This window comes from Enhydra lutris, unplaced genomic scaffold (genome assembly GCF_002288905.1).
Source record: "Enhydra lutris kenyoni isolate GAN:26980312 unplaced genomic scaffold, ASM228890v2 scaffoldscaffold9, whole genome shotgun sequence".
NCBI lineage: Eukaryota > Metazoa > Chordata > Mammalia > Carnivora > Mustelidae > Enhydra > Enhydra lutris.
Window position 1 is genome coordinate 17,128,731 of NW_019154093.1, and position 12,465 is coordinate 17,141,195.

The 12,465-nt window shown below is 38.3% G+C and overlaps 1 protein-coding gene across 5 annotated transcripts in view; it reads right to left on the bottom strand.

The window, feature by feature from the left end:
• LOC111143107 (STIL, centriolar assembly protein) overlaps positions 1–12,465 on the bottom strand; it is a 63,065-nt gene that overhangs the window by 26,528 nt on the left and 24,072 nt on the right. For all 5 annotated transcript variants that reach the window (XM_022496590.1, XM_022496589.1, XM_022496588.1 and 2 more), the window contains 3 exons: positions 9,203–9,317; positions 7,142–8,077; positions 601–766 (listed from right to left, as the gene is read on the bottom strand). In XM_022496590.1, coding sequence (XP_022352298.1) covers positions 601–766; positions 7,142–8,077; positions 9,203–9,317 — 1,217 coding nt within the window. The remainder of the gene's footprint in view (positions 1–600; positions 767–7,141; positions 8,078–9,202; positions 9,318–12,465) is intronic.

Consider the following 12,465-nt stretch of genomic DNA (forward strand, 5'->3'; position numbering starts at 1 on the left):
CCCTACTGTTTTCCCACCCATCTTGTTCTGCCATCTCTCCATTCTACCTCTTAAAACCCTACACATCCTTCAAGGCCCAGAATCAATACCACTGCATAGATAAAACAAACCTTCCCTGATCCCTCAAACCACAGATGACTATTCTTTTAAGAACTGTGTCTAGGGACACCTGGGTGGCTCAGTCATTAAGCATCTGCCTCTGGCTCTGGTCATGATACCAGGGTTTTGGGATTGAGCCCTGAGTCGGGCTCCCTGCTCAGCAGGAACCTGCTTCTCCCTCTTCCGCTCCCCCTGCTTGTGTTCCCTCTCTCACTGTGTCTGTCAAATAAATAAACTCTTAAAAAAAAAAAAAAAAAAGAACTGGGTCCAGTCTAGGAAAGAAGCAAAAACAAAGTATCATGTCATGTGGTCTCCCATTTGTTTTCTGATACAGTTCTTTCATAAAGAGTAAAATTACACAAAGACTTAAATAAGTGATACTCTCTTCACCTTGGCTTTGGTTCTGTTTGTACCATGCACCAATTTCAAAGCAAAAAATTTAAAAGTGATATGAAAAGAATTTTTTTTAATTCCTTACAAATTAAAAGAGAAGGAAATTACCTGTGCTCACAGCAATGCTTACACTTTTTCTCATGTGCAAGCCAGGGGAAGACTGTGCTTCCATGGAAACCAGCTCCATCTGTCTTGCAGCTTGCACGGTGTCTTCAGCAGAGGTTGTCTTAGGGGAACAGGGCTGTAGAGACTGTGCTTCCAACAAACGCTGAATCTGTATCAATTAAAAACATATTTTAAACTGGCAGTGAAGTAACCAACCAAATTGGCGGTGGAGTTTAAAAATGAATTACAAAGTGCCCCAATCATACTTTTAACTCTATTTTCTCACAATTCAGTTAGATCATACCATAAAACTTATTCAATGCAGAAATCACTAACCTTCATTATTAAGAAGCACTTAAGTAGGCTAAGTGCAAATTTTATTTATTTATTTTTTTAAAGTAAACTCTAGGGGGCACCTGGGTGACTCAGTCGTTAAGCATCTGCCTTCGCTCAGGTCGTGATCCCAGGGTCCTGGGATCGAGCCCCGTACAGGGCTCCCTTCTCAGCGGGAAGCCTGCTTCTCCCTTTCCCACTCCCCATGCTTGTGTTCCCTCTCTTGTTGTGTCTCTCTCTGTCAAGTAAATAATCTTTAAGGAAAAAAAAAGTAAACTCTATGCCTGATGTGGGGCTTTTAGAACCCTGAGATCAAGAATTGCATGTTCTACTGACTGAGCCAGCCAGGTGTCCCATAGCTAAGTGTAAATTTAAAAGTAAAAACATAAAGGCATTTAAACTGGCATTTATAAATTGACACTTGTGTAAAAAAGCCTGAATGTTAACACTTCAAATCAGTATTTCATTCCTCTTCCACTTACAAATCAAAATCAAGGTAAGAGTTATAATCTAACTCCTTACCAAATAGTGAACATTTTTGCACAAGGTTCTTCTTATAAAGGGTAATCAGAATAGTCCATGTTTGGCCATGCTAAAACTGGAATTATTAATAACAGTAGCAAACAATTACTGAGTGCGCCCTGTTTTATAAGACACTATAGTGAGAGCTTTTATGTATGATTATTACAATCCAGCCCATTAGGAATGTACTATTATTTTTTTTATAGTTCTTTTTTTTTTTTTTTAGATTTTATTTATGTATTTGACAGACAGAGATCACAAGTAAGCAGAGAGGCAGGCAGAGAGAGAGGGAAGCAGGCTCCCCGCCGAGCAGAGAGCCCGATGCAGGGCTCGATCCCAAGACCCTGAGATCACGACCCTAGCCGAAGGCAGAGGCTTAACCCACTGAGCCACTCAGGCACCCCAGGAATGTACTACTATTAAACACACTTTACAGATAAGAAAACTTGAGAAATTAACATTATTTGCCCAGGTCATGTAACTAACCAGTAGCAAAGCTGAGGTTCAAACACCAAGTTTCCCGTGCTTCTTTTAAAACAGAAATATAACTCACATACCATTAAATTCATCCCTTTAAAGTATACAAGTCAGTGGTTTTTAGCATATTCACCACAAAGTCTGCAACCACCACAACCATCTAATTCTAGAGCATTTTCATTAATCCCCTGAAAAAACCTGTACCAACTAGTGGTCACCTTCCATTGCCCATACCCAGCCTCTGGCAACCACTAATCTGCTTTCTGTCTCTACAGATTTGCCTATTCTGGACACTTTACATAAATGAAACCACACAGTATGTGGCCTTGTATCTTGCTTCTTTCGCTCAGCATAACATTTTCGAAGTTCATCCTTGTTGTACCTATCAGTACTTTATGGTTGAATAATATCCCATTGTACAGATATGTCACATTGTATTTACCCATTCATGAGCTGATGGACATTGGACTGTTTTCACTTTTGGCTATCATAGATAATGTTGCTATGAACATTTGTGTACAAGTTTTTATGTGAGCATATTTTTTCATTTCTCTTGGGTATATACTTAGAAGAGCCTCCCTTTTTAAACTGCGATTTTCTATTTCCCTATAAATTATACGATTGTGGGGATGCTTCTGTGCTCAGGTGGGTGGCTTAGCCTTTGGCTAGGATCATATCTCAGTGTCCTGGGATCAAGTCCCTCATCGGGCTCAATGCACAGCAGGGAGTCTGCTTCTCCCTCTGCCTGCCGCTCCCCTGCTTGTAAGCACGCACACTCTCTCTCTCTCTCTCTGACAAATAAATAAAAATCTTAAAAAAAAATTATACCATTGTGTTCAATTTGTCTCATTAATTTGAGCAAATTACCTTTACTAATATAGGAAAATATAAATTATCAATAAATTATTAAGATCAGTAGAAATATAACCTGCATTAATAATATAAAATGGCATATGTATTTATAGTGGTTTACAGTGTGGACTCTGGTGTCATGAGGATATAAGTTTAAATCCCACTCTGCTGTCTTTTAGGATGAGCTATTTAACCACAATGAGCCTCAGTATCACTTAAAATTAAAGTAGTTGTAAGGATTTAGAGACAAAATTGGGGTGCCTGGGTGGATCAGTGGGTTGGGCCTCTGCCTTTGGCTCAGGTCATGATCTCAGGGTCCTGGGATCAAGACCCACATCGGGCTCTCTGCTCGGCAGGGAGCCTGCTTCACCACGCCGCCCCCCCCGCCCCCGCTTGCCTCTCTGCCTGCTTGTGATCTCTGTCTGTCAAATAAATAAATAAAATCTCTTAAAAAAAAAGAAAAAGAGAGACAAAATAATTGTAACTTTTTGTATGTTTACTATAGCCAGGACCTACACTAACCACTTTATATATACATATACCTATAGACACACACACATACACATAAACTCATTAAACCATCCAATCTATTTATTTGACCGAGAGAGAGAGAGAGAGAGAGAGAGAGATCACAAGTAGGCAGGTGGGGGGGGGGTGGGGAGCAGGCTCCCTGCTGAGCAGAGAGTCCAATGTGGGGCTTGATCCCAGGACCCTGAGATTATGACCTGAACTAAAGGCAGAGGCTTAACCCACTGAGCCACCTAGGTGCCCTGCGAATAGATTTTTTATAATCTTGAAGAAGGCTTTTCTAAACATAATTAACATGCAGAAAGAAAATCACCAATAAACCTAATTATATTTAAATTGGAATATTCTGCACAAAACAAATGGTTAAAACAAAAAACATTTAAGACAAACTATAAGAAACGCTTACCACATATATATGATAAAAAAAACAATTTCCTAATTTACAATGAGCTCTTACAAATTAATTAGAAAAGGACCTAAAATGGATAAATGATGGACTTTATACAAAGAAAATATAAATGGCCAATAAATAATAAAATGATCAATATGGATTATGACAATACAATGCAAATTAAAACAGTGTCTTTTTGTAAGACTGATACTAATTTTACTAGTTTTATATGCACAATACTGGAGATGTGGAAAAACAACTTTGGAGTATTAAACTGGCACAACCTCTTTGGTTGGCCATTCTCATTCAAGTTACAAAGTATGTATTAAGTAACTATTATAAGTAAAGTACTATTCAAGGTGCTTTTTAAAAAAGTACAGTGATGAATCTTGTAAGCTCTCTCCCCACAGCTCCCTAGAGACAAAAACCAAAAACTCATAATTAAGGCCTGACCCTTGAGAAGGAGTGAGCCATTAGAAGGTATAGGCAAAGGGGCAAACTCAAGAATCTAAAGTGGAAACAAACAAGTTCATGTTTTTGAAGAACAAAAAGCACATCCTGCAACTGAAGTGTAGTGAATACAGAAGATGGCGGCAAGAGATGAGCTAGAAGAGGAGGCACACAGAGCCAAATGACAAGGTTTCAAGGGTCAGGGTAAGGAATCTGGATTTTCTAACTGCAAAGGAAAACCACTGAGAGCGAAACCCTATGATCTGACTTGAGCTTTAAGAAGATGGGTGCCTGAGTGGCTCAGAGGGTTAAAGCCTCCGCCTTCGGCTCAGGTCATGATTCCAAGGGTCCTGGGATCGAGCCCCACATCGGGCTCTCTGCTCAGCAGGGAGCCTGCTTCCTCCTCTCTCTCTCTGCCTGCCTCTCTGCCTACTTGTGATCTCAATCTGTCAAATAAATAAATAAAATCTTTAAACTCAAAAAAAAAAAAAAAAAAAAAAAGAAGACGGCTGTCATGTTTCCATTGTTTCCAAGGAAAAATGGGGACAGTACTGGAAGTAGCATGGTTGGATAAGAAATGAAGATGGTTTCAATTGGGGAGGTGGCAGGAAAGATGGTTAAGAAACAGTTAAGTTCAAGATACACCTAGAAAGTAAAACCTGGGTTTCTGACACCCAGGATTTTTGCCTGAGCAACAAGATGAGAAGTGATGTCATTAACTGAACTAATAATGATAATGAAAATAGTAATAGTTAACAGGTACTGAGCACTAACTATATGCCAGGCACTATTCTAAGCCACTTCTCCCTAGTAACTCATTCAATCCTTAGAACTCCATACACTTAGGTACATTCTTATTTTGTGAATGAGAAAACTGAAGTTTGAGAGGTGAAATAATTTGCCCAAGATTGCATTACTTTATTTTACACTGAAACTTGACTAGAACCCAAGGAGGCTGGTGCCATCCCTTCACCACTACACCAAGATGAGACTCAAAACAAGTCTCCATTAGGACTGGAACAAGTCTAGCTATCTTTGAACACTTAAAATGTGTGTTCCCTTCAACTTCACACTTTTACTTCTAGGGATCTAAGCTACAGAGATATGTGCACACATGCAGGGCAATGCTAAGCAACAGGGATGCTGACTGCTGCACTGTTTGCAATAGCAGAAACTTCAAACTGTGGAACAGGAGACTAATTAGAAAATTTGTTGTACATCATTTTAACAAAATCTTATACAGAATAAGATAGTTCTATATATTCTTATACAGAAAATGTGTTAAAATAGTTTTTTACATGTAAATAAAGTGGTACCTAAAACAAAGTTTAAAAAAATTCATATGAGTTGGGGCGCCTGGGTAGCTCAGTTGATTAGGCGCCTGCCTTCTGCTCGGGTCATGATCCCAAGGTCCTGGGTCAAGCCCCGCATCTGGCTCTCAGCTCAGTGGGAAGCCTGCCTCTCCCTCTCCCTCTGCTGCTCCCCTTGCTTGTGTTCTCTCTCTCTCTGCCAAATAAATAAATAAAATCTTCAAAAAAAAATTCACATGAGCAAAATAAAAGTGTGTGTATTTATCATAAAAGCATTTTCTACATTTTTTGTATTCTCCAAGTATAATGATTCAGATAATGTGCTCACTAGTCTATATCTACATTTTAATCCCAAGTAACTAAGATTTCTGTTTAAAAGATCTTTTTAGCCTGCCTTTTTTAAAAAACAAAACAAGAAATATATAAGAACTATTTCTTTTCGATGTGAAACATTTAGCTACGTTAAAACGAGTGTCTAATATTTGTAAGGATTTGTAAAAATCAAACTTATATTTTACAACTTCAAAGAATTTACTAGGTCTAAAAAACAGTGAAACTACATTCTTCTCAGGTTTCCTACCTACAGCATTTTAAAGCAGAAGGGGTCTTTAAAGTTTTTGGGTTTTTAAGATTTTTTGTTTATTTATTTGGGGGAGGGAGAAAGACAGAGAACATGTGTGCACAAGTGAGGGCAGAGGGAAAGGGAGAAGCAGATCCTCTGCTAAACAGGGAAGAGCCACAGGGCTTGAACTCAGGACCCTGGGATCATACCCGAGCTAAAGGCAAACACAGCTTAACTGACTGAGATACCCAGGTGCTCCTAAGCAGAAGTTTTAAATTGTCTTTTTTTGTTTTTGCAAAATGCAAACACTATGACTCCAGTTTTATAAAACAAAGTTTTTTTTTTTTAATTGTACATGTATATAATGTCCATTTCACATATATTTGCATAGTTATAGGATCATGGGTAAAATACTGAAGAATGCATTTCAGGTTGTTTTCATTCATGCTGTCGGGAGGAGGGAGGAAGGAGGTAGGGGATTTGTGGTAGGTATGTGGAAGAAGGGTACCAGTAAGAAAAGGAAAAAAAAAAAAGGTACAAGACTGAATGGTGTAAGGATATAACTAAAATACTAAAAACTACCATAAAGGCCTGAAAAAAGGAAGCATTTCATAATAAAATGAGTGAAACACATCTAGTACAGATACACAGAAGAGGTTCTAGAACTATTCTCTAAAGGCACACTGGCTAAAAGTACTAAATATACTACATGGTTGACAAATTAGAGCTGCATCAGAATCTATTGTGCAGGTTTTATATTTAGTTGTATACCAAGGTTTACTAAACTATACAGACTTTTTTGTTAGAGGCAACAAACGGAAGAAAAATGTAGTTATGTTGTAGATTAGGATATGCACAAGGCAAAGAGAAGGTTTACTTTCTAGTCCCAGTTCTACTCCTAACTAGCAATGTGTCATTGGGTAAATTATTTTCTCTCTCTAATCCTCTTCTTACTTATCAGTAAAACAAAAGAAACCAGAATTCATTTTCCAAGGTTTTTTCTACTTTTGATATTCTACAATTTTATTCCATAAAATGTAGTTATTGAAGAACTGCCAGTTATTTTTAAGCAACCATATTAATACCGTGAATTTAAAAGAACTAAGAAAGCTTGCAAACCTGTGCCTGAAGCAGTCTCAGCTGTCTGTCTTGTTCTGTGAGGAACCTATATGCATCCGGAGACAGTCCCATCATTCCGTTGTCTGAGCCAGTCCTGGGTGTGTGCATGCATACTGCACAAGGCGGTGGGTTACAGGAGCCCACATGTGAAGGCTGTCTTGCCACAGGCGATGGTTCTACATTGTTGAGGGGAGAGCAACCACCCATGTTTCCCTGAGGTCTCAAGGCTACAGGACTACTTGAAGAACAGAATGCATTAGGGTACAGAGCTGGACATCCACCTAGGTGAAATAATGAATGCTTGTGAATGGCTTCAGACTGGAGGTCTTGAACAGACTCTCCTGTATTCACTCCTTGCCAAGAATTTATTGGACTATACTGCACGTGGGCATGGTGCTGACAACAACTGCAAACATTCGTAGGACAGTAAGACGGTGGTGGAGTAGGTATCTGAAGTTCCATTGGTCTTCCTGAATTATGGGATGAAAAAACCAAATTGTGTGGGTGAGACCCTGAGGCAAGAGAAGACTGCTTGGAATTTAATGTGGAGGATCTTACAGGATATTCTTCTTTGTGTACATTTGAATCAGAAGATGGCCTATTAAGAGAAGATGCTTTAATACTGTTCTTGATATGGGCGCTCCCATTCTTACAGGTAGATGGCTGTCTTACTTTGCTGTGTCTCAAAGGAACAGTGCTCTGGGTTAATTGATTTGGTAACCCTTTCAAGGAAAGCTCTCCAGCTTCAGCTTCTAGGTTGCTTTTGTCATCGTAAAGCTGGGGTTGCAATGGCTCCAAGTGTTCAGAGTGGTTAATCAACAAAGAAGGATTTTCATTATTCACCATTTCCAATGGCTTAGGCAGAGGATTTGATTCTATGAAATTGCCATCCAAAACAAGGGAAAGTTCAGGAACTGATGGCTGGATCTTAGAAACCTATAAATGGGAAAGAAATGAAAGAGGAAAAGTATTTTTTTGGATGTTCTGTTTTCTTTAGACTAATAGTTTCCAAACTATATCCAATTACTTATTAAAAAGTGTTTATTCTTTAGACAGTTGATACATATTTTCTGGGCATCTTCTATGTGCTAGCACTAGGAATACAACTGTGAGTAAAATAAACAAGGTCTTTGCCTTCACAAACTTATTACTTAACAATGGAACTCCCTTTATTGGAATACTGATTTATGTTCCTTAAATTACATAACACAATATGGGAAACTGTTTTATAATACTTTTTTACCCTCTCTCTGCAAAAAACGTATCACTGTCAAAATGTTTCAATAGATCTTATAGCAAATAATGTTTCTGCCTCTTCAGTAACAAAAGATCTTCTGATAAGTATTTCAGAATATTTTTCTACTAAGTGAAATTATTCACTGCCAATACCAACTAAGAGTTGGAAGAGAGCAGGAAAAAATAAACTAAATATTTGCTGTCGTGAATTTGGTTATAATTTGATATTAATTTTTAAAAATCTTTCTTATTCCTTTTTCTTCTAATAAGTAATTGGTCCAATTAAGGTACAACAACTCCATAATAACCCACTGGTTGCCTGTATAATCAAAAAATTATAACAGATTGGAGATTTAGCAATCTCCAAAAGCAAGTACCGTGTTTTCTCAGATTTGGTGGTAACAATGTCAAGTTCTGGAGAAGGTTAAGAATGTTGAGTCTATATGGGTTAAAGGCACCAAGTTCTGAAACCAAACCTTCTGAATTACTAGCTTTACTGAATTTCAAACCTCCTGAATTCTACTTTTCTCTTACTAGTACAATACTGGGCAGGCAACTTAACCAATCTGTGCCTCAGTTTTCTCTGGAAGCGATATAATATAATATATACACATATATACATATGTATCATTATATATATAACATATAATAGTTACATGAAAAATATCTGTATCTGTATGTACAGATATAGCCATATAGATATATACCTAGATATATCTTTGAATAAAACTTGAATAAGTTTCAGTAATACTGTTGAATGTTTTAACATGAAGAGATTTTAGGTTTCTAAACACATAGGTGGGTTCTTTATAAGATCGGTGATACCTTCTGACTCACAGGATGAGGACTAGGAATTGGTCTTGGAGAAAAATCTTCATCTTCAACACCAGAATCACGATCATTTATTGGCATTTTTCCTGGAGATAACTTTTGGGAGGACCTAAAGAATACAGGGGAGTAAGGAAAAGTTTTCAGTAATCTGTTTATTTGTTCTTTCTTTTTGAAACTGAATAAAGTACTTTAATAAGCCCCAGTAGTATCTGGATCATTTAATTTGGTATCTGACAATCACAGATTATTTTGTTTTTCAGGCCAGTGTTAGCTGCCTAGAAAAGCTGGTCCAGTCGGATTCATGCTTAATAAACTACCTCCCTTTGCCTGATCATAGGAAGTTTAACCCAGTTATTCTTTTTTTTTTTAAAGATTTTATTTATTTATTTGTCAGAGAGAGAGAGAGCGAGCACAGGCAGACAGAGTGGCAGGCAGAGGCAGAGGGAGAAGCAGGCTCCCCACAGAACAAGGAGCCCGATGCGGGACTCAATCCCAGGACGCCGGGACCATGACCCGAGCTGAAGGCAGCTGCCCAACCAACTGAGCCACCCAGGCATCCCTAACCCAGTTATTCTTAAAGTCACAAAATATCAACAGTTACTGAGCATCTTCTGAATAACCACTTTGAGGAACATAGTCATAAATAAGGCACAGTGCTTGCCATAAAAAAAATTATAAACTGGTGATAAAGCTGTACACTCACTACATTCAACACTCATTAAACACTGTTAAAAAGAGAACTCGATAAGGAACTACTCCATTTTCCTTAACACTTATATCTGTGATGGAAAACTGAGACATTAACTGAGGTGCTTCCTCCTACTGAATCAATTGTCATCATTGTGTCACAGCGGCCTGCTCTAATAGAACAGAGACCAATTTTGAGTTCTGGTACAGAGTTTCAAAAGCTGAGAGTTTAAGATTAAAATTTGGAAGACTATATGCATTGGTTTTTTTTGCATCCTAGATAAAGTCTCAAGAGGATGAGTTCAGGGAAGAGAAAAGAAGAGCCAGAAGGAAGCTAAAAGAGTGTAGACATTAACAGAATCCCTAAGAAAGGGTCCCACATCCTGTCTCCCTGGCAGCAAGCACAAAAGAAATCCCCAGGTGGATCCGGAAGGTCTGAGAGACCTTTGTCCTAGACCCTGATGGGTCTGAGAAACAAACACAGCCCCTTCTGAATCAAGGGGCTGCAAAAAAATAATCAGGATGTCTGCATGGTGTGTTTAAGCATCAGGGTCTGCACTTGGCCCCACAGAGTTCTCCCCCAGCACCCAAGAGTGACATGGAGAATATTATGATACCCCCTGTGCCTAAGTATAGCATGGACATGACAGAGCCAGTGACCTGACTAGAGTAAGGAGGTCATAGCAGAGGCCCACACAAATCTACTGCCAAAGACCAGATGCAAGTGAAAACACCTGAGCAGACGGCAGTTTAGCTGGATCATAATCATGCCGTCCCACATCATCACTACTGGGACAGCATTAAGTCCTCCAAATTGTATATAACCTCATAGAAAAGAAGATAAACAGATCTTGAATTGACTGAAATTTGGTTTCTATAACAACTGGGCAGTCAAATTAGAAATCAAGTTCAATTACTTTTAAAAAGAAAAAAAGTTACATTTTTTTGAACCCATTTGTGGCAAGGAATTAATATATTTTTTAAAGATTTTATTTAGTTATTTGAGAGAGAGAGAGAGGGAGAGAACACAAGCAGAGGGAGAAGCAGACTCTCCACTGAGCAGGGAGCCTGATGCAGGGCTCTATCCCAGGACCCGGGGATCATGACCTGAGCTGAAGGCAAACATTTAACCAACTGAGCCACCCAGGAGACCCAGGAATTAAAATTTGCTATATGCTTACTTATGATAACACAAACATATATAGAAACACACATAAAACTTCTGACATCGAGCAATAAGATGCATTTCTGAGCTTTTATAGTAGCCAAGGCAAAAAGAAAAAACCTTATGTTGTATAATTATAACATCAGTTCTTTAGGTGAGACAAACATTCTACTAAAAATCTAAAAGTGGGGAGCGCCTGGGTGGCTTGGTGGGTTAAGTCTCTGCCTTTGGCCCAGGTCATGATCTCAGGGTCCTAGGATCGAGCCCCACATCGGGTTCTCTGCTCAGCAGGGAGCTTCCCCTTCTCTCTCTGCCTGCTGCTCTGCCTATTTGTGATCTCTCTCCCTCTGTTAAATAAATAAAATCTTAAAAAAAAAAAAAATCTAAAAGTGACTGATGGTTACTAAAACTTTGATCAGAATTGAATATTGGCAAAATTTTCAAAAATAATGTTAAAGAAATTATGTTCCCTTAATCTAGTCTTTTCTTCCATAAATATTTAATAAAACCTTGAATAAAGACTTAAAAAGACAGTGAAGGTGTTCCTGAAAAGCTGTAAGAACATAGTTTTCTGGTGATCTAACCTATATCAAGGATAACTTAAAGTGCCCAAAGATGGAGACAGTATACTTTAGATAATTTTCTAAACCTCAGAAACTGTGACTATGTTTACTGCACTTGGTAAAAAGGAGTGTGCAGATGTGATTAAGTTAAGGAACTTGAGATGTAGAGATTATCCTCGATTACCCAGGTAGGCTCAATGTAATCATAAGGGCCTTTATAAAATGGAGGCAAAAAGGTCAGAGTTAGAGAAGGAGATGTGAGGATTAGCAGCAGAAGTCAGAAGCTAGCTTTGAAGACAGAGTGAGGGGCCACCAGAAAAGGAATGCACATGGCCTCCAGAAGCTGGAAAAGGGAATAAAATGGATTCTAAAGTTTCCGGAAGGAATGCAGCCTTATCATCACTTTGACTTTAGCCTCAAAGACCATTTTAGATTTCTGATGTCCAAAGCTAGAAGATAATAAATTTTATTGTTTTTAAGTCAACAAGTTTGTGGTAATTTGTCAGAGCAACAAAGTTTGTGGTAATTTGTCAGAGCAACAACCAGAAACTAATACAGATTCAATCATAACTCCCATTTTACAGATGGAATAATGATGTTTTAGAACCAGGACTTGAATGCAGATGTCTTATACCAAACTGAGCTCACAACTATTATGTTGTGCCCACTATAAACAGTCCATATAGTTGGCATTTATTTTAAAATTGTACCACAGTTAATTTCTCCCTACAGAATCAAGTGTTAAGGACAGATGAATGAATGCTATAAAAAAAGTCAGGCCATTTTCTCAATAATTGCAATAAACTACAATGAACCTTATACCTCCTTTCCTCATGCGAGAC